Source organism: Anser brachyrhynchus (assembly GCF_964034855.1).
Source record: "Anser brachyrhynchus genome assembly, chromosome: 1".
Lineage (NCBI taxonomy): Eukaryota > Metazoa > Chordata > Aves > Anseriformes > Anatidae > Anser > Anser brachyrhynchus.
The window spans coordinates 196,597,288-196,620,127 of record NC_137694.1 but is presented as its reverse complement, the minus strand read 5'-3'; the positions used below and the strand labels follow the sequence as shown (position 1 = coordinate 196,620,127).

The 22,840-nt window shown below is 40.3% G+C and overlaps 1 protein-coding gene across 7 annotated transcripts in view; it reads right to left on the bottom strand.

Moving 5' to 3' along the window:
* Positions 1-22,840, bottom strand: part of PDGFD (platelet derived growth factor D) — a 144,605-nt gene that overhangs the window by 53,052 nt on the left and 68,713 nt on the right. For 2 of the 7 annotated variants that reach the window (XM_080577700.1, XM_080577703.1), the window contains exons 2-4: positions 6,873-7,077; positions 2,616-2,796; positions 1,911-1,952 (exon numbers count right to left, since the gene is read on the bottom strand). In XM_080577700.1, the coding sequence (XP_080433826.1) occupies positions 1,911-1,952; positions 2,616-2,796; positions 6,873-7,077 (428 nt within the window). The remainder of the gene's footprint in view (positions 1-1,910; positions 1,953-2,615; positions 2,797-6,872; positions 7,078-22,840) is intronic. The other 5 variants (XM_080577704.1, XM_080577706.1, XM_080577702.1 and 2 more) reach the window with 3 other exon arrangements.

Genomic DNA, 22,840 nt, shown 5'->3' with positions numbered 1-22,840 from the left:
AAAACTGCTAAATGCTGTGTTTAGATGCTCAGACTTTGTTGTTGTTGTTGTTGTTGTTGTTTTGTTTTGTTTTGTTTTTCCTTCACAGCTCCGCTCCCTTGCCCATTGTCCCTTATCTTATATTTAGGCAGTTAATTACTCTCATATATCCATATGGCTTTCAAAACTGTCCTGTTTAAGATCACCCTTGCATCTCTTCAGTCTTTTCTTCCAGAGCCACTTTGAATTCTAATCCCACCACCCTGAGCCCCTTCATCTTACATAGGTTGCTTACGTTGCATGCCTAGTTTTACAAGGGCAAATGTGATTTTCATGGATGCAAGTGTAATTTATGCATTCTATAAAAAAAAATAAATAAATCCCTTTTTGTTTCTCTAAATGGTATTGAAATGTGAAGTTAATGCAAAAACACAAGTACACGAAGATAATGAAGTATGTCTCTGCTAAGCTCAGTGGTGCGTCATTTGTGCCTCATGCAGAGTGCTGAACTAAGTAAAAACTTGATCTGCATCAAATGAAGTGAACTTAACTGACTTCCTTGAAGATTCATAAACAAGAAGACCAAAGAGCAATGCTGCAATGTTGTCTGGCTGCATGGATAGCAGGAAGAAATTTGTCCAGTCATTCTGGCATCAAGCTTCAAAGATGCAGCTGATCAATAAACTCAAGTGAACACTCCAAATTGCTTGCTTCAAATTTTTTTTTTTTGAAAATTATCAACCAGATTTGGGTATACAAATAAATAACTGCCATGCAGATACCAACTCCACATATAAGAAAAAAACAAGGGAGTTAAACGTTTACACATTATCTTGCACACAGTTTTCCAGGTAAGCCCCCAGAAGTAGCCTTGTCATGCAGAAGGTTATAAGGGAAAGAAAAAAAGCAGTGTAAAGGTCTTTCATTTTGTCTGATACAAAATACCATATGGTTTTGCATGCTTCGTTAATGCTCCCTGCTTTGCCACCTACAAAAGCACAATGAGTTCAACCTTCAGGGGTCAGCAGTGCTCAGCATATCTCTGTGAACCAAGCTCAGAACGGCTGCAGGGACTGTTGGATAAGGGCTGAACATACTGAATATTAATCACGCAGTTTTAGATTGGACCATTTGTAATCTGAAAACTATCTAGCTATGTATCATCCCCCATCTCACTGAGAGGTAAGAATGCTGCTAATCACCAGCACAGTTCTCTCTGAGAAAAAAAAATAAATTAAATAGTATTTCTTTCAGAGGGTGCACTTAGAGAGTATTCTTGTGAATCGATTTTCTAGAGTATAATATTTACTGTTTACTTATAGTGTTGAAATTAGATAAATAGAGTAGCTTTTTTGAGCTTTCTAGTGCAGAGAGTCCTGTGTTTTGAGTGATAACATTCATTGTTGGAAAGTCTAATGCTATCAGACTAGCTGTACGTCGTCTGGAACCAAGGTTGCTAAAGCACCAGAGTTCTTGTAGTTGCACTGAAATACAAGCAGGCTAAAGAGAGGCTGCTTCACTGTCTTTTTTATGCCCAGTGGTCCTTCATACAATGTTCCACCTAAATTTTAGTCTTTGAAGATTACCCTCAAATTAGAGTAAATTAGAGCTCAGGATTTACTCACAGTGCAATGCTTTACTCCGCTAGAAGCCTACCAATTTAAATGCAAAGGAGCACAATCTTTATGGTTTTATATTTGTCTTGACAATGTGCTGTTTATGGATTCTTTTAGCATACATAGGCATACATGCATGCAAAGCCGAGAGGTTGAAGTGGAATGACTCAAACAGTGAGTCCTGTTACAGCATTAACGTTACTGCTATTTCAAGCTTTCTTACTCTTGTTAAGTAACAGTGGACTAACAAAAGGGAATAAGAATTGCGATGGATATGAAAATATAATGATGACAGTATAATAAATTACTGCTTACCATTTCCTGAGTGTTTGCAAAATCTGCCTCTTTCGAGCTACACTGCACCAAAAGCATTATAATATTAATCACGACAATACAGGGAATACATATTTGTATCAAAACCTACTTAAAGTAATAAGCATTCCTGTTCTCTAAAGACAACAACAGCAAAAAATTAAATGTTTTCATCTCATTGAAACTGTACATGATACACTGGTAATGCTACTGCATATACAAACAGGTGTGTTTATCTGTTTATACATGGTAAAAAATACAGCCTGAGCATTAGCACACTGTGTCTTGCGTGTGGAATTTTATTGCATGTAGAATAAAGTGCTCTGCATCTAACTCAGAATCACAGCAATAACCCCTGAAGGTATTTTTATTTGACCTCAAATGAACATAAAAAAAGGAGCAGCCATTTCTTTGCTATTTCTGCAGCATCTGTCAAGGCACTGGCAGTGCAGCCTCAGTGCAGAAAGTGTTAGTGCTTCTGAAACATGTTATTAGTGTAAATCTTGGCCTGGACTTGACTTTATTTTATATTTAATGACAGAATGTCAAAACTACTTTGAGATGTATTAATGTAGTTGCTGGAATGAAAATACTTCTAGTCAATTAGTCTTTTGATCTAATACAGTTAGCTACACCACCCGATCTTCAAGTACTGATACTCTTGCACTACAATCTGTCTTACATCCATTATACGGTGAGATGACTTACCACAAGGGAGTAACAAATCTTGAATCCGGGTTTAGCCACAAAGTAGTCATCGGATTTGAAGGTTATCTTTATCTGATTTGTTCTTGATGTTATTCTTGGAGGTACTTCCTTGTGCCCACACCACCGTCCTCGTATAACCGTGCTGGTCTCCGATAAATCTTCCACTTCCACAAAGTCATACCTGGGAACCAGTTTGAAGGATTAATTTTTGCTGGCTCTGGTTACAGAAAGTGGCTGCAAATAGACAGAAGTGCAGCTGGAGATGCACAGACAACTGGCCCCCATTCTTCACCGCAAAGCATCAGGATAAATATTACAAATGGTGTACATGCCCACTTAGCACGAAACATACTAAGCTGCAAGCTACTGCCTGAGTGCTCAAATGGCTACTTCTGGTACTCCTGGCGCATGGCAGACAGTATTCTATACAATGTTGAAATAGCGATGTGAGGCATTTAGACCTGCTTGGTACACAGTAAACACACACATTGTGCTTCACGTGGTGGATAAATAATTTAGAGATCTGATAAAATATTATTTAAGGCAGGCTGCCTGAGCTGAGCAGCTGCAAGCATTTGTGAGCTTGCTGGTGGTCCCTGAACTCCCTGCAGCAGCAGCTGCTGGCTCCCGTCTACTGTGCTGGGGCAGGAGCCAGGAGAAAAGGAAGATGCTGGGGGCACACAGGGTAGTGCATGCTGCTGAAAGGTGATTTTTAGGACCTTCCTTGTAGGTGAAAGATGCTCCCGCTACATCACACCCTGGGCAGGTACAGCCCTGGTGCTCCTCAGCCCAAACATGGCTCTGCCAGGAGCAGGAAACACCAGACCCCACGGATGGGAGGACACGGTGATGGTATTTGCTACCACGGCCTGTTTGTTCATGTGGTTGGGTCATTTATTGAGCTCATTTACTGAGCTGGAGAAAAAGAAGAAAAAGAACAGTCCTGATTTCACTGCATCTGTGAGAAAAACAGTCCCTCAATATCCGTGGAGCCAGAATTAGGCCCCACACATTGCAGCCAGCAAGGGAGAGGTGATGACAAGGTGGGCAGGCCGAGCGCAGGCAAGTGGAGACAGGGAGAGCTGCCATCCCCACAGCACAGCTAAGCCTTAAAACTTTGGAGGTCTTCACTCAGGAAAGGCTTTTATTGCCAAAGCATGTGCTCTTTCCTAAGAGGGAGTTTAATATCGTTAAATGACTCTTAGCAGAAATGTGGTATCAAGGAGCTCCCCATCCCCCGGGTCTGCGGACAAAGTGCCTGCCTCTCTCCCCACTTGTGGGAGTTGAATAGCTCTGTAAATAACAGACCTGCTTTCCTTTTTCTGCTGAGAGCCCATGTGAAAAAAAATCCAAGCATGATGCAGCTTGAGAATATCAGTCCTGCTGCTTTTACATTCACAACCCCCAAATTACACAGGACAGAAAATAACAGATTCACCATAACTGAATCACTACATCTGCCCAAACCCTGCTGAAGCAAACATTTTTTGTGACATTAGAAAGTTTAGTTCAAGACTGAGGTAAATTCGTCTTGGGCTCTCTCCACCATCCCCTGCCCAGGCCCCTGCTGTCTGGTGGGGATGGATGTGGTATCCCAGAAGAACTCCCCCACCGCCCATGCAAACGTCCTCCACTGCCCCTGGGCAGCACAACAGCCCCTTTGCTGAGCTGGCAGGCACAGCTGGGCCATGCTTTGAGGTGGTGTCAGCTGAAGGACATTTAGGTTGCCCAAAGCCCGTGGTGTTAACTCCTGCCCCAGGGCCCTGCAGGTCTGGCCTCTTGCCCTGCCACCTTCCCTGAGGCCCTGTGCCAAACAGATTGGCTCCTCCAGCAGCATCCAGTGAATACATTTCCTAAAACAAGATGTTGTGTGGTTTTCAGTAGGAGATTGAACAAAACCTTGTAGTCTTTTGTGAAAATTGCCCTGATTGGCCTCCACTTCCTAAGGCCAGGAGCCAGAGCAGCTGCTAGCAAAAATGGGGCAAAGCCCTTCTAAGTAAGTTTCTCTGCTTTCAACAGCAAAGACTTGGCTGCAAAAACCATGGGAGTAGGTGCAATTTCTGTTGTTTCTGTGCATCCACAGAGCCTCAGAGGCTGGATAACTTAATTGCTTTTTAGAATCACCCTTTATCAATTACCTGTGGAAATGCTAACAGCACTTCTAGAAAGATCTGCAAAACCTGAAATATTTCCCCCTCTGAAACAGCTCTGCTAAAATGTACCTTTTCATTCCTCAGCCTGAATGAATTTCAATCAGTTCAGCCTTAATAGTATGCAAATTACAATAATTAGCATTAATGAAAAATTGAAAGAAAACACTAGGAACTTTTTGGAAAAAATCATAAAGTCAAAAGCAAGTACAAAAGGAACTAAGGTGTAGAGACCCTGAATTACTTGTCCAATACACACAGTATTCAAGCACATGCTTTACTCAAAGCATTCATTTCAATTAAAAACATGCCTAGCTGTCTTTCTAAAGCAGCACTGGAGGGATTGTCAGGGACTAAAGTTGAAGAAAAAAACTAGTTTTGAAAAACATATTAAGCATTAACAAAAAAATCTAGCTATGCATACAGAAATGAACAGGCTTAAAGCCATTACAAGCCGTCTCTCTTAGAAATTCCTCGCTCTGGAAGTAATACTAGGCAAATAAAACTGTTCCAGTAACTCCAGGGAAAGCTCTATTTCTGAAAAGAATGTGATATTTCTCCAGCTTCTATAGTCATATAGATTACGGAAGGTCTTTGCTTCTCTCTGCATCCTAAATTAGCTTCTCTGGGAAAAGCAGGCGGAACATCTTCCAAGATGGTCAAAGTCCAGAGTTCCAATAATGGCTTGACTTCCCCTCACTGTGCCACCACCTTTAATGACTCTTGAAAGAAAATATTTCATCTTTTTCCATGGTAAATTAGCCCTCTGTTTCAAAGTTGCAATGATTTAAGGTCAGCCACAGTTTATCCACTATGTAAATATTAACAGGCCGCTTCTGAATGCATTAGGCTTTCAATCTGCAAAATTGTTCGAGGTGCTAGGAGGTAACTTATTACTGTGCTGCTGATCTCAGACCAGCAGCACCCGAGCAGAGCAGAAGCTGCCAAGACAATAAATGCGCAGGAGAGGAGAGCCAGCTTCAGTCTGCATTCCTTTATTGCTAAATGGAAAACAAACCTGCAGAAATGGTTCTCTCTATTGGTAACGCGGAAAATCAACAAAGCAAAAACACACAAAGAAAATCCACCCTGTAAAACCCTGCAGAGCTACCAAGTCCTATAAATGCAAATTAATTAACAAAGAAGATAAGATAAGCAGGGTCTGGGTGTGCAGAAATCCTAACAACTGAGTTCTCTGCATAGATAAGGCACAAGTAACAGCATGATCAGGCAGAGAGCTGGAAGCTGAGACTTGAGCTTTTGATGTAAGCTGCATCACAGTAATCTGGCTTTTGGAGCACACGGCAATCTTGAGCCTGCTGTCCCTCACAGACCACATAGTTGAACAAAGGAAATATAAACAAACCAAAAAATTGTATTTATAGCATTTTAGCGAATGCTGGCGAGATTCAGCTTTGTGCTCTGCTGTTGCAAAGCAGTTTATCCACCTGGGTTAATCAGCCAGATCAACCGAGCTTATGGCCATTTTGGCCTAAAAGAAAAAAACAAAGGAACTGCAATACGGTAGAGTATACCCTATTAGATATATTACTGTGCAGAGTATACTGATGTTTGTGGGCCTACATTTAAAGGTTTTAAAAGAAACTGTGCCAGTGAAGAATAACATTAAAGATAAACAAATAATTTGAAGAACATCATTATATTTTTCCATGCATTTTTATTTGTCCCTCACACCCCAATACATACACATACCTACTCATGCACTCCACCCAGTGCCTTACACCTACTGAAAAAGATGTTTTTGCCTGGCTGAAACATGACAGAGATGATAGAGGACAAAATCATGTTAAAGTAGTTCCTGAGCTGTTAGGTGGCTGGATTTGAGTGTACAAGTGCATTGTAACTGGAATGTTATAGAAGGATAAAAGCCTGCCAAAACTTCTTCAAGTCTAGGGTAGCTCAGTTTATGATAAACTCGAAGACCAAGGCATGTTGGAAGGAACTCCTGGAAGCCTGGGGCTTGAAGCAGGGCCAGGGTTACTCGGGTTTTGGTTTGTGGTCTCATGCCAATGTCCACGCCGTTAAGCTAGAAGGTCATACTAAGGAGCTCTTTGCAATATTCCACACAAGACAGTTTGCCACTCACCTGCAGATTTCATTTTCAGGCTCTTCCAGTCCAAACTGATTATCAAAGGCCAGCTGGATCCTGGTGCTCTCCGGGGAGTGGAGCCGCCACGTCAGCAGGAGGTTCCTGGGGTAACTGCTTGGGAAGCGAGGACTGTGGATGCAGCCGTTCCCTGCCACACTGATGGTCTCTTCTTTTCGGTACAAGTCTGTGAGGTGATTGCTCTCTGTTAGTAGTCACAACTTGTAGAAATTAGTATGTTGTTCCAGTTACAGGAAGGCAAAAAACACAACAATTTATAAAACAGAACAAATTATTTGCATTTAAAGTCTATGACTTCTTAAGACTTTAAAGTTGGAACTAGGAGCATTCATTATTAAATAGGAAGCACAAAGTACATTCTCTTAATTCAACCCCCATTAAACAATAAGAACAACAATACTCAATTGTACACCGTCTTTATTTTATGATAAATATATCATTACTTTTACATCAATATTGATTATATAACTCCCGTCTCGCTATTTCAGTTTTAAAACAGAATTTGAGCTTTAATACAAGTTGCAAACATGAGAATAATCAAGTAAGACAGAGCGAAGAAAAAAGGCAAACATCCCTGCTTCACAAATTTGATGCTCTGGGGAGAGATGCTCTCTGAGCAAAACAGCAATAACAAGGAAAGAGTGACTGGAAGTTTGTTTATTGTGCTTAAGTATTTCCTCTCAGAAGCATGTGTTAGGTCACATTCTGACAGTCTTCTTATGGCGTGATTCTTCTGGTGTCAAAGGACAATGAATACAAGTAGGTTCTCCACACTTACAATGACAGAACAGAAACCGGAAGCTGGCTCACCCACCACCATAATGAGTAACTTCAAGACAAACAACCAAGCTCTTACTTAATTAAAATTTCACAACTTTGCCTGAGCAAATACTCAATTGTTCCTAAAGTTTGCTTGTGCTGAGGTAAAACCTCAGCTGCTGTAAATCCCTCACTCCAAAGATAATGGGAACTGCGTCAAGACCCAGCTCCCTAAAAGTCAAAATGTCCTCTCAGTTGCGCCATGTACTTGCATTGTCCAGCTGTTACCAATAGCGGAATTTGGCTCCCAGCACTGACAAATGGCAAACAACTAGATTTTTGTGCACTGAAAATTTTAGTGTGGTGAAATTTCAAAGATCAGATGGCTTCAAGGCAACATGCAGTTTCCAGTCAAGATATTTGAATCTGAGCCTCCATATGTGAAATGACTATCTACACTCCCCATATAATGCATGGAGGTCTTGAGTAATTGAACCCAGCTAAATTACTCACAGATTTCTAACACCATTTACGATATCATATGATTTCCTTCCTGGTCTCCATGAGGATGGAGAGGTCCAGCAACACATCTATCAGTCTCAGAGTCCTGTAAAGCTGTGCTGTCTCAGAGAGCCACCTGTGTGTCAGCAAGCTGAGATCCTCCTCAACATAGTCAGAGGGACTTACACTCTGATAGGTCTTCACTCAGTTATCCAACTGCATTGAACAAATGTTAACATGGGCACTAGCTTTCATGTAAACATCTGAGCTCTGGTGTCCTGATCTTAAACTGAACATCAGCCCCAGTTTTGTGCTGAAGATTTGGTCAACCTCAACTGCAGGCAGCCTAAATGTAAAACCAATGCCTTCTCCTGACTTTGGCTGTTGAGGAATTCTCCCCACCAAACCACTCTACTTAATTTCAGAACCAAGACTCAATAATACACTGAATATCCCTCCCCCCCCCCCCCCCCAACAAACAAACAAACAAACAAACAAAAAACCTAAGCAAATAAATTTCTTTTTTAGTTAAATACTCATGGAAAACGGAAACCCAGAGAAATGTTGCAAAATTCATGGTAAGTGAATTTACTTTTCAGGTGGCTTTTCACTGGTTTCTGGCTGTAAATACCTCCTTGCACAAAGCTGTAAGCAGTGTGGATGTGTGTCAATGGTTCATTGTACCCTTCTGACAAGGTAATAATTCTTGCTTCCAAACAACCTGAAACTTAGAAGATAAAAGTCTGTGTTTCTTGTAAAAATCTCCAAAGATCTATTTGTGACATCTTTTTAAGATGCTTTCATTCAAGATGAAATGTTTTCACACCCTGAGCCATCCTTTCTAAGCAAATACAGCCTTGACTGCATAGTTCACAAAGTTTTGTTTGTTTTGTTCTGTTTTGACCAAGTGATTTTGCACTGGGAAACTGAAAATTCAATGAAAATAAAGACCACCTGCAAATGAGTTTTGTTGTAATTTTCATCAGGAACATCTATACACAAGTCTGTTATATATATATATATATATATATATATATATTTCTGTAACAACAACAACACCAAAAAAAGAAACCAACCAACAAACAAAAAACTCTTTTCTTTTTTTTTTTTTCTTTTGTCTTTTTCCCTAATCTGGAATGAAACAAAATGTCCAGCCAACCCTACTGAGTTCCTTCAGAAATGGTGAGCAACTTTGGACTCTGAGAACACCCAGTACACCAACCCAAGAGGAGAGAGGATATTCACAGAGTCCAAAATGTCCAGGAAAATGGATAAAAATAAAACAGTTTTGATGAAAGCAAATTCTGCACTTTTGAATGAAGCAACCATGCCCTAAGTCAGAACAAAGGTTACCATATTAAAACATAGCAAATTCCTCCTATACCTGAGAGTATTTTTTTTTCCCTTGGGCAGTAAATTCTTGCAATTTTCCCACTATAACCACACATTTCATTGGGGGATTCAATGTAGTTCATATTTCTCACAGAAAGGTTCCCCTTCCCAGCCAGATATGAGCACAGATGGGCTTGTATATGTACCCCAAACAAAAAAAATCTGTGCATGTTACTCAGCACACCAGTAGCAAAAGCATGTTACCAATGTTCTTGTTCCCCAAGGAGACATGCTCTGTCAGTTTTTCATCTAACTAAAACTCTGAATCCAACAGATTGGGGTGCTCTGCCCCTGCTGACTAGCTCAGAGCAATGCCTGGCACAGCTCTGCATTATCCAAGTTGAACAGGTAAATTGAGAAATAAAGCAGCACATTGAAAAGCTTATAAAATCAAAGCACAGTGACTTATCTCTATCATAGCAAATACAGCAATTATAGAGTAACTCATTATAAGGAAAGGCTAGAGGGAAGAATGGGAGAAGAATTCTCAATAAAAATATAACAGGATGAAGGTATGGCTTTTCCACACAGAAAGAAAATCTGTTTGACAATAAAGGACACAAATGCTGTTTCTATAATCCTTCACAAGGGATGAAATGCAAAGCCACTCAGAGCCTTCACTTGACACTGGAGTAGACTCTTCAAGAGCTTTCAAACAGTTTGATTCCCTCTTACCTCTGTCCCCATGTGCTAATTTACAGTCTGAAGTAGTGCAGCCAGGAATGGATCTACAGTTTTCTAATAGGATTTTCTGTGCAGTTTTGCAGAATTAACTGGTTTAAATAGACTTGGGAACATGGTCAACCCAAATTCAGTCTCTGGAGGTTGGCCCCTCACAAACTGTCAAGTGTCGGGGAAACAGCTTGAGGAGATGTAAGCAACTCCTGTATTTCTTGTAGGAGCTAAGACATGAGACTGAAATAACAAGACCATTCCAAGCAGACAAGCATTTCAAACATTGTCCTCATCAGATACGCTGGGGGAAATCATGGAAATCAGATACTGGACATGGGGAAAGTCAGAAAAAAAAACAAAAAAAAAATTGGAGAAAGATGTAGGCAAAGGAAAAGAGAGTGCCTCTTTCAAGGCACAGAACTGTCCCAAGCTGTAATGCAATACAATGCAGTATTATACAGTGTCCTGAATGCCATGTAGTAACTGTATTCCTTAATGCTTTATGGTACTAAATAAAAGATGACAGTGGGTAATACACTACCTGTCACATTTACTAAAAAGCATATAAAATCATTTCACAATGAATAAAAGAAAGCGTTAAGTCATAAGGCAAAAACAGAGTCCATTTAAGCAATACGCACAAGGAGGATATTCTAGATGGCAGGAGCTAGAAAGACGTCCTTACACATGTGGGAGGGAGCCTATTTCATAAGAAAGATGAGTGAGATGGAAGCTGGGAGACATTCTTTGCAGTAAAGCAATTCCCTGCAGAGGCTGAACTGACTGCAAAACAACTTTATCTATATTTTACTTTTCTGGACTAACCTATCTTTTATTCCCTTAATTCTTGCCCAACTAATATTTTTAAACTTACTGGTCTACACTACAGCCTTCTGGGTTAGAGGAGCTCCCATTGCTTATAGAAGATACATTTTCAGATGTGTTTGCCTCCCTCCACCTGCATGGAGATCAGCTGAGCGTTATACACAGGGGGAGGTCCAGCCCAATACTCTGAAAACAGGGCTTGTATGAAAACTGTCCCCAGCATGAGTGCCCAGCACACCCAGTGATTCTCCTTCCCAGCTAGGGCATGCTCTCCTAATGTCATGCTGCATGAGCAGCAAGATCTAGAAACACCAGTTTCATCCTGCGTTTGCTCTGGATGTCTGCATTTCCTAGTAAGCTTTCACAATGTATCTACATGCTATTGTTGAACCTGCTCCCAGCCCTGACATACCTGATACAGAAGGAAGTCTGCTTTTATTATCATCGCTCAACAGACAATGAGTTCCTTCACTTAAAATCAAAATAAAACCAAAATGCAATTACTGCTTGCTAATAGCTAATCTGCCATCTGTTCTTGGATATCCATTGAGCAAAGAGAGTCTGTAAGTGCCAATTGCTTCAGAAAGGAGAATAATTCAGAGAATGACCTTGTCTAAGAGCCTAACCAATAATATGGAATATTTAGTCCCACTTTTCTAAGGTTTCTGGAGTTTTAACCTCACTACTAAAGGCGTTTTTCTGTGCATAAGTTTGTTTCTTTCTTCCCCTTGTACATGTACTTGTAGAAGTTGGCCAACATCAATAAACTTTGACACAGTGGTAGAAGCTGAAAAGATACTACATTCTGACATGCTTTATGACAAGAAGTATACCCTCTTAAATCCCATGGAGCATAACCTGATGAGCTCATCCTCTGTTACAGTTCGGGAGAAAGTTGCTGGAAACCATGTGAAGTTCATTTCATCACTTGTGAAACTATTTGTTTTATTTCAGGAAATAACCTTGGGAGTTTGCATGTGGGAGTTTTCCAGATATAACTCTCCTCCCCCACTGCTGCCGTCTTTGAAACAAATACAGTGGTCAATGGTTTGCCACCAGTTTTTAAACAAAGGAGATAACCTTCGGGGAGAATAATAGCTCTTCAGTTCCTTCAGTTGAAAATTAGCCTGATCTAAATAGCTGAATCCTCTGAGTGAGAAGCAAAGAACAGTAAAACATTTCTGAATCCAGGCCACAAATCATTTAATCTTGGGGACAAGCATGCCAAACAAGCTGTATTTATGGCAGCCTGTTCAGATATTCATTGGTTTTTTTTTTTTTTTCTTTCCTCCACCCTCCTGCAATAAGGAGAAACTTTATTTGTTATCCATAAGGTTCTGCGTAAATCAGAGAAAAAGATGACAGACTTCATGGTCGAAATAGTGTATTTCATAACTGGTCACAGCTTATTGGGAAGATATAAAACTGTAAGGTCATTTACCTAGTTAAAAATATTATGCATATATTTTTAGTGAATATAAACAATAAAATGAATCTTAGATAGTCAACACAACATTATGTTTCTTCTCTCTAATGCAGAAAATAACACTACACGCTAGTACGTGTCTTAGACATCTCTGTCATTTCAGGGACAGAAGCTTCATACATCTAGCTCATTTCTGCTCCTATAGACAGTCATCAGTAAAAGATCTGCAAAAACACAGAATGGGCCTGCATGGGTGTCTGCGGAGTGAGGGAGGGAATGGGTTAGGATTGCCATAAATGAGAGTGGAATAGCACTTTAAGCCTGTCCAGACTTAAAGTTGTAAATTTAGGCTCACTAAGTGGTACTAAACTGGGAAAAAAATCATCTTGGAATAAGAATGCATATGTAAGAGCATATCAGGCCAGGGGATCCAGTCTGAAGCATTACCTTAGGTTGTGTTCAGCTCAAGGATCAAAACCTAATAAGAGAGCAGAATTTTAACACCACCTCATATTCCTTGCCACCCAGTTACCAAGCAATTAATAAGTGGGCCCCAAACCCACTGGGAATGATGAAAGACTCAGTCAGGTAGGCTGGCCTCTGAACTTCAAAAAAGCAGCTCAAGGTACTTGCTCCTTCTCTTATCAACAGGCCCTTACTTTTGATGAGGAACATGTAAGATATTGCAGACATCAGAGTTCAAATCCAAAGCATGACCAGTGCTGTCACTGGAGTAATATCAAAAGATGCTGTGTGCATGTTCAGCCAGATTCAGATCTGACATGCACTCACCCAGTTCCCTCCAAATTCCTGAGCTGTGTGGCTAGAAGAATATGTTTTATCGTGTATATAGGGCATATCAAAGCATGAAAAACTGAGCTGTAGTTAAAAGAAGCAAACTTATCCAGTGTTAGAACCAGCACCAAAGGTATCAGAGAATGGAAAAAAACAAACAAACAACAAAAAAAAACAGACCGCTGTCTAAAATTCAATTCAGAGCCATCATCCATTTTATAATAGAACAGTTAGTAGTCAGTGTGAGTCTCTGTGCAGAAAACCCCATGAGTCTTGGAATTACATATTCAATCTGCTGTTTAACAGGACCTCAGCAAAGACTATTCATGAGAATATTAATTGGGCAATTGATAAGGAAGTCCAGGCACATAACTCACAGAGACAGCCTGTTACAGTGCTTCTCACTATAATAAGCATTATTTTATTCTAATTTAATAATATTTGTATTGTTGAATAGTCACCACCATAACTGCTTTATGAATGTGATTCTAAAGAAATAGTCCTAAAATGAAGGACAGGCCTGCCTGGATTTTGGTGAGATGAAGACTGACTCGTCTGTGTCACCCTTGGTAAGCACCTTGCTCAGACTTGAACTGTGCTCCACAGATGAACACTGAAAAAACAAATCCTTACTTGTTTTTATGGAGATAACAAAATGAGACATTTGCTTTCTGCAATCAATTTTATTACTTGCCTTTATTTGACCTCTTGATAGAGATTTCATTCTACACAAAAGGACGTGCTGAATGTCATAATTAAAGAAAAAGTGTCTATAGAAAAACAACATATGCTACGCCAACACATAAAAAAATGTTGTTAACTGCCAGTTCTTTCATGGGTGGTTGTGTTGCAATGGATTGGACTTCCTGCTGGACTCTTACACCAACAGCTGAATGTATTTTTCTCTTGAGATTTCATAATTAAGTATGAAAAAGGAAAATGCATATAATCAAGAATGTGTAGTTTTAATGATGTGGAATAGGACCAATGCAAATAACCCCATGATCATGAGAACAAAAATACAGAAAACCTTGAGAAATCGTTTGAAAAAAATAAAGAAGGAAATTACTCTCCTGGTGCTGCAGAGAACACAAGGGAAACCCAATAACTGAAGCGGAAGTTTGCAATGAGTGCTGACACCTCCATGAACAGGCTGGTACATAACAAACTTGTTCTAAGGCTGATCAGCAGATGTGTAGTGCCTTGAACAAGGTCATGATAGACACAACTGCTTTTAAGCATGAATATCAACACTGGACTTTGGCTCATATGGTTTTGCTAAGTGAAGAACTGGAGAATGTGAACTAGAGAAATTTTCTTGTTTAGGCAGTAGTTTCAGGTAAGCAGGCCTGTGCAGGAAGTTTCCTTTATGTTCTTCTGGTGTAATGAAAAGATACTAATTTTCATTTTCCTTTCATTATTTTTCAGATGTTTATGACCAAGGACTATTTTTATCAGAAATCTGGTGTGACTTGTTGTAAAAGAGGATTTAAGATATTGTTTTAGAAACTAATTCAGTCAAACACTCCTAAGATTCAACAAGATGTGGAACTACCTTAAAGAAAAAAAAATATTGATAAAAGGAAAAGACAAAATCAGTCAAAAGGGGAAAGGTTTCTCATGCTAAATATATTGTAGCAGATTACTGAGTGGAAGGTCATATGTTAAAACATTAGGCAGTAAAAGAAGAGGCTGATTCAAAAGACAAATCAAAGCAATTTTCTGTTACAATATGAGTTTCTTTACCCTCTATGTCAGCACTGAAACTCTAGATCCAGAATCTCTGGAAGGGACTCAAGTGTTTCTTCTTAAAATGCAAAGTCTGGCAACAGTGTTCTGGTAGACATCTTTTCTGTGGCCTGATTTTGTCACAGGCATGTTTTTAGTCTCTTAGGGTCAGTATATGACTAATTGCACAATGATAAAAATATTGAAGTCCCCCCCAGCTAGGCGCCCCATGTTGGACCTGGTAGCTGAAATGAGACCTGGAGCACTAGGTCCAGTGCCAGACTACCTGTTACGCATCCAGGGAGAAAATGATCAGGATCAGACAGTCTATAGAGTGTTAACTACCAGAAGACGCATGTTTGGCAGCAAGCCATCTTTTAGTAAAACTTCTACATACATGTGCTCTCTTAGGACTGATAGCCATGGATGCCCTCATTAAGACATGTATCTAGGCTTCTCCAAAAAAAAAAAAAAAAAAAGAACAATGCAGGCAGATCTCACTGTAGGTAGTCCTTTCCTTTTTCTATAGTAGCCTAGCACCACGCCTTTGCAAGGAAATGGGAGCTTGTGGCTTGTGTTGCTCTTGTATTTGTTTGAGAGAATTCAGACCACATCTGTCTCCTCCCCAGGGATAGATGGGTTCTGGATGATGCTTCCAAGATGGGCTGTCCATTTGCCAAGAAATAGTTAGAGGTAAAGTGCACAAGCAGTTCTTGGAGCAGGGACCAGAACTTGAGACTTAGCCACAAAGGAAGGAGCCAGCAACTTTCTACTTTCTGGCTCCAAGGCACCCTGTCCTGGGTCTCTGACAGTTTAGACCAGAGTACACCATGGCTCCCTTTCAGCCCTCATGCCTGAGTTTTCTTATGATGGAAACCACAGCACTGGGGCAAAGAGGACAGTGTACATTGATACATTGAGGTCTTTTCCCAGCATGGAGGCAGAACACGAGTGAGACCCTGGGGAAGGTTTTCCATCATTTAGATAAAACCCTTGTGCTGAGAAACATTTCCCCAGTCTGGAAAGCAATTTAAGTCATACATACTGAAAGTACCGGATACTTTAAGTGCAGAGGATCTTTCCTGTAAGTGCTTAGGATTTTCTCTGAAGGTTTGGCATCAGAGCGCTACAGAGCTGTCAGGCGGATAGATACTGCAATTTAACAAAGTTTCCAGGCACATTCATAAAATTCTTGGCTGTGGCCTTGCTTTACTGTTATGATCTTGCACCAGAAGATCATCTAGAGATTTCCTTAGTCCTGCACCAAAGAATGAAACTACATGTGGCAGAAATACCTGGTGGGAGAGCTCATTCTTCGCCAGTAGGATTGGTAGGGATCAGTGGCTGGGAAGATGATGCTGGTGTGCAGCAGCACAACCCACAAGCTCAGGTGCTGCTGTGCCACATGTAGCAACAATCTCTTACACCGGCTCTGCTACATTCTGATCACAAAATTAGAAATGGAGTTGGCTCTCAAAGTTCCATGTCCATATCCCAGATTCCCAACTACTTTCTGGAAAAAACAGCTGGCTACCAAAAGGAAGTGATTTGAAACATTCCCTCTAGGCTGGAAGGGGAGAGTTTGAACAAAAAAAAAAAGAATTGCTGAGAAGTTGTGGAGCTAAGCCACCACTCAGGCTCAACTCATACTGCTGCCCCATGCAGTCCCTGCGACATCCATACCACCTGCATTCAGCTCCAGTGGTACTGGGCTTCATGTACGTCAAGCTGGCAGTCTCAGCTCCAAAATGAGTGTAAGGATGGTAAGCAATGAGAATCACATCATTTTTACGTCCCACTGTGGAATTTACTTTCACTTAGTGATACTGACTGCATGAATCAAGCCATCTAGAGCAAGACTTTGTTGTCTTGCTCTTTCCTCATTGTAGTGCACAACAGTGGAGGGACGATGGAAGCAGTAAAAAGGCACACAAGGTTAAAGGCAGTTCTGAGGTCAGCAGATTGCTGTTCTGCAGTTCTCTGTTTGACGGGGGAGGGGGGGGGGGAGTAGGTTCTTGTTGGTTTTGCTGTCTGTCTACGTGAACCTGACAATTTCACTGGCAGCTGGAGAATCCAATCAACGCCACAGAAACAAGGTGAGGGAGAACTTCTCCTCTGAAAATTTTACAGTTTACAAGATAAAGTCTAGAAGAACTAAGAAGTCCTGAGACAAATGATTAACATTCAGCAAACCAGTGATTGGACAAAGAATTGCATATGTCTAGCCAGATTTCTACTGCAAAACCCTAACTGGGCAATGCCCTTAGAAAACCAGGTTTTGTTCTTTACCCAGAAGCTCCTCAAACAGGATGGAAAAATACAACTATTAATAATAATTAAAACAACGACAACACCAAAACAGTTCTTTCTTCTTTTCTAGCAAATTAGGGCACAATAAAAAGAACATATGCATGGATGTTTTCTTCCTGAGAGAAAGATTTTCTGTCTGTTTCACCTATTAAATAAATTTCACCTCATGCATTTTCACCTGAAAAAAAAAAGTGATCAGAGCAGAACTTGAACTTCTGCTGCCATGTGTTCTCAAACCTACTGTAATACGTTTCCCTGTGTTTAGGTTTGCTGCCAAGAATTTAAGAGCAACAAAAGATACTGCATGAGCAGATGAAAACACATTGAAACCTGTGTGGAGAAAACCACATTCAAGACTCCCCTAAGACTCTGTGGGAATAGACAGTATATATCTTTATGTTCTGAACAGAGTTGAGTATACTGTTGGCAAATCAAGAAGTAATTAAATAATCCTTCACTTTCATGGGCCTTCAATGAACTCTCTCTTTTAAACAGAAAAAAGGAGTCCACAGTGTAATCATGCTGGAGGTAAAACCAAGCTTCAAAGTTGTCCTTTGACTGCAGGTTCAGTGAAACGTTTGACAGAAAAAGAATTGAGCAGTTACAATGACAAATTCAGCCAACTTTGTCTCCAGATCTCACAAGCAGGAACCCAAAGCAGCACATTTCACTCCTCTGGCTCTCAGAACAACATAACTTTAACCAGCAGACACCCTTAGCCCTTAGCATCCCCTCACTCTAAAGCTTCCAGACAAAAAATGAACCAAACACACTCAATTTGCCCCTACCTTGCTGAAAGACTAGTTCTGTCGAGAAATGCCAGTCGATGTTGGGGCAGAGGATTTAAGAGAGAAATCTCAGGCTATCCCTTACTCCTGTTGACCTAAACTGCATACTAAAAAAGCAGAGAAGCAAACAATGGTGGGATGCACGCTTCTGGCCACCAGACAGGAGCCTGATAGTTGGCTGAGGCATGACCAGAGCAGATCCCCAGGAGCAGTGGGACCCTGCATGTGGAGAGTGATGCCAGGCCACCAGGGCTTACAGCCTGTGGGCTGTTGGCAGCATTGGGGTGGGAAGGCCCACTCTCTGCCTGTGATGGATGGGAAGTCAAGGGGTGCTATTTCACTGCCCTCTCACCCCGGCTCTGTGCTGGCATTGACACTGCACATCTAGATGAACTCAGGTTCCCGAGTCGCTTGGGTCCTGCCCGCTAGAAAGGCACAGCTGTGTGTTCACTATTTAACACGGCTTCGAGCAGCTGTTTGGCCAGAGAGCAGCATGGTAAGAGGCTTATGTGACTGTGATAAAAAGGGTGAGAAAGTCCAATAAACACAGTATTCTCATAGCATTTCATTTTGTGAACATGCTGTATCAGAGCTATTGAATGGAGACAGGGACATACCACACCATTGCCTGGGGATTTTTTTCCACACTAATGCTTTAAACGAAGAAGCTTACCTTTGCACCCTTTGGACTACCCAAACAAGTGACTTCATTTGCTTTGCATATTTTGATGGCATCTAGGATTACAGTCCAGTAAGAAAAAAAAATTAGCATCAGTCCATCTCTCCTTGTAACTAGAACTGAATACATTGTGATGCCATTTTTTAAAATATCCTCAGCAATCTTGAGCCAGACATCCCCAAATTACTGCACCAAGAAAAGAAAAATAAATTCACCATACTACTGTATAAAGCTACAGTTTAGTCAGTTTCCAGAGAAAAAAAAATAAGGAATAGTAAAAGCTTTTTTATTGCATTTAAAGCTAGGAAAATAACAGTTACAAGCCACTTCACTCTTGCCAGGTTGAACCTTTGCCCAAAGGAGGAAAAATGTTTGTATGTTTGACCCATGAAAGAGAAAAAAAAAATCAGCTTGGCAGAACAAATATGAAAACATGATTTACTAGAAATTTGGTGTCAAAAATGTATTTTTTCAGTTTCTATTTGTTCGCAAAAATTCTAGACAGCTTTTTGTTCTGTTTTGTTTTGTTTTATTTTGTTTTGTTTTATTTTGTTTTGTTTTGTTTGCACTTCCAATGTGCTTCAGTCATTTCTGCTGAGTTTATCAGTCTTTTCCGTGGGAGAACTGTCCATCAAAAGACAAAATTTTGAACCTTTCTTGATTTAGACTTCAGAAGTCCAACTCTACAGCAGACATTTAAGAGGACTCAATAAGATGAAATGGCAACAACCATTTTTGGGTTTCCTAGGGTGAAATGTTCTGTTGTTTGTCGTTGTTGTTGAAGCTTAGGCTGTAATTAAGGAAGTACCACAGTGATGACTCTGAGAATCTTCTAGTACAAACTATAATTAAATAACTGACATCTTTGGTAAATAACATCTGCATTGTGTGCTACTAAAATCAGTTGTGAGCAGTGTAAATAGTGTTTTATTTAGCTCTGCACAACTGTCCTACAGTTGCTGGCCTGTGTACTGGTTTGATTCATTTAAAGTGGTTGGTTTGCTGGTTGTTTTTTGTTGTTATTTTGTTTTGTTTTGTTTTGTTTTGCATTCTCACAAGATGCTCCTGATCTCACAACAGTTTCCAAAACCTCACCTGTGATTTTTTTTTTTACTAAAACAGAGTTGCAACATTGTAAACCTCCCCTGCTTTTATGAAGACTGATTCCTTCCACATCAGCCTTTTCTCTCCTAACTGCTTGCAGCTGAAGCTGCAATGACTGGTGAGATGCTGAACTTGGCTACACCCATATGGGACATTAGCTCAGGGAAGCTGCAGCAGCAGTGGGAGAACTTCAACAAGATGTTTCACCCCACTTGCTTTCCATACACTAGATTTTCCAACTCAGTCCTCATTCTTTCAGTGTAGAAGACATTGGGCAGAATTTTGGAGCCATCATCCCTTGCTTTGCTCCCTGAGAGCCTCATGGGCTAGTGATGTGATGGAGCATGCTATTGCATGGGCTGTCAATATTCATGCTCCCTCAGCATTACAGGTCCTTAAGTATTTCTCAAATCCATAGTGACATGAGCAAACATTATCAAGATTTTTGCAGCAAATATTTGGCAAGGAGAAGGAGGCTCTCCCTCCCTCCCTCTCTCCCTTCCTCCCTTTCTCCCTCCCTCCCTTCTGGGTCCAGCAGGGTCAGTACTAGCACTCACTGGCAGAAGGCAATGGCATTCCTCAAAAGAAACCTGAAATTCCAGAGAGCCCACAGGTCACAGCCTGACAAGGGTGGCCAACACTGGGGTACGTTTTTTCTGATATATGGCTGCAAAGTAAAGGCAGCAAGTTGTCTTTCTGATTCATTCCCTTTAATTAAGGGACTGATAATCCCCAACCTGCCAAATCAACTCTACCCATATGCACATTTACTTGGCTATTTCATACATAAAGCTTTAAATAAACTCCTTTTCTATTTTTTTGCTCCCACTTTTTAATGGATGCAGAGAAATGTTCTGTCAAGAAAGAAACAAATGCTCCACTAAACTCATCTCAATGGACAATTTGTTTCTTCAACACAACATTTAAGTAATAAAGAAAGAATAAACATAAAATTCTCCTACAAAATAAAATGAAAACACGCTTAAAAATACTTGTCTGAGACATATTAGAATGCTAATAAACTTAGATCAGACATTTACAGATGAAGCTCATTCGCCAAATCCATTTTCATAAAGCAGCAAGACAATCTGGAACCAGAACATTTGCTTGTGTAAATCAGCAGCATCCTTACAGCGGTCACAGCTACTTACACCAGCTGAGGATCTAACCACAGTAAGAGATGAAAGGGGGAAGAGAAAACTGTAAGAACAAGATGCAGAATCTGAGAAACAGCAGGAGCAATAAATGCCTAGCACAGTGATACACTGAAGTCATGATAAATTGAACTAAATTGGCTATGTTGATATCAGAAAAATTTAAAACATGCCTCTCTGGCCTAGCAATTAGAACTGAATTCAGCCAAATATATGTATTTCACTCAATACTTTTCACATTTCAGTGGGGTTATAATTTTCAAAAAAGAAAACAAAACAGGCAGTAGGGCACTCTCAAAAGTCTCATATACCTGCACTGGGGACACTTGTATGACTCAAACGAAACATCAGATCATCAACTGGTGTGAATCAGTATTGTCTGGCTAACTAAATTGGAACTGGCCTGGGATTGAGCTCGTGGTGAGATCAACTGCTCTTCTTCAGGCAGTAACAGGACCTTGAACTCCCTGCCTTACTGTAGAGCAGCAATAAACACCTACTCCTTTACCAGAATGATCAGTGCCCATGTCAACATGGGCGATGTAATCCCTGTCAGGTTGTTTTTTTTTCTTTTCTTGCTCACATCTTTTGACCAAAGTTTCCACTACTGTATACCAAACTAGAACACAGATGTTGAACTAAGAGTTTCACATTAAAATGCATAGTCTACCCCATAGAATTACTGAGATGCTAGAACACTTGTGACTTTTTTAGAACTGATGTTACTCCTTTAATATCACATATTAAAACAAGTCCAGAGGAGGGCCACAAGGATGATCAAGGGGTTGGAGCACCTCTCCCATGAAGAAAGGCTGAGGTGCCCCATCCCTGGAAGTGTTCAAGACCAGGCTGGATGGGGCTTTGAGCAACCTGGTCTAGTGGGAGGTGTCCCTGTCCATGGCCGGGGGACTGGAATTAGATGGTCTTTAAGGTCCCTTCTATCCCAAACCATTCTATGATTCATTACGGACATCATCACAGAGATAGTTTCAGGCCCTTAATTCAAAATTCACCTAAAATATTATCAATAGCAGATTCCTGGGTATAATATTTGAGTTTCTTTCCTTTTTTCCTCCTTGAATAATCTGAAATATTTCCATATAGCCATAAACACACTGCTTTTAAGAAGCATAAGAAGCAAATCCTGAAAGAAATACTAACTAGTCATTAAAAGCCTATGAATCAATTAGATATGTATTGAGTACATTTTCTAAGTACAGGTTGTTGTTTGTGTCAAGACTCAGAATTATCAGTCTTCATGTACTATAACAATTTGTCGAGAAATCCAAGGGCAAAAGAGTCAGCTCAAATAAACTGAGTTTGGATGAGCTGGTTCCAAAAAAGCACAATGACAATAGCACATTGTTAAAAGAGATATTAAAGAAGGACAAAAAGTCAAGTCCACTGCCACATTGTTAAAAGAGATATTAAAGAAGGACCAAAAGTTGAGTCCACTGCAGTCTTGAAACGGGATATAATGAAGAGAGAAATAAACAAAAATAAAAATAAAAAGGTGATTTTTTTCTTAGTAGAAAAACAGTGAGACTGTACAGCACGGATGTAGGGATTAATTGCTCCCTCCCCTCAAAAAAACAAGAACTCAAAAGCTGGACCAACTATTAAAGAGGAATAAAGTTTGCTAAGAATGACTTTCTTGAGAACATAATGCACGGCTGATTACCAAGAAGCTTGCAGATTGTTTTTTCTTTCTGATAATAAAGGAGCAAGAGGCAATGGCTGTCAAAGCATTTGACATTACCATAAATATATAAGGTTAGTGGAAAGACACTAAAGGCAGTATTACTCTCCAA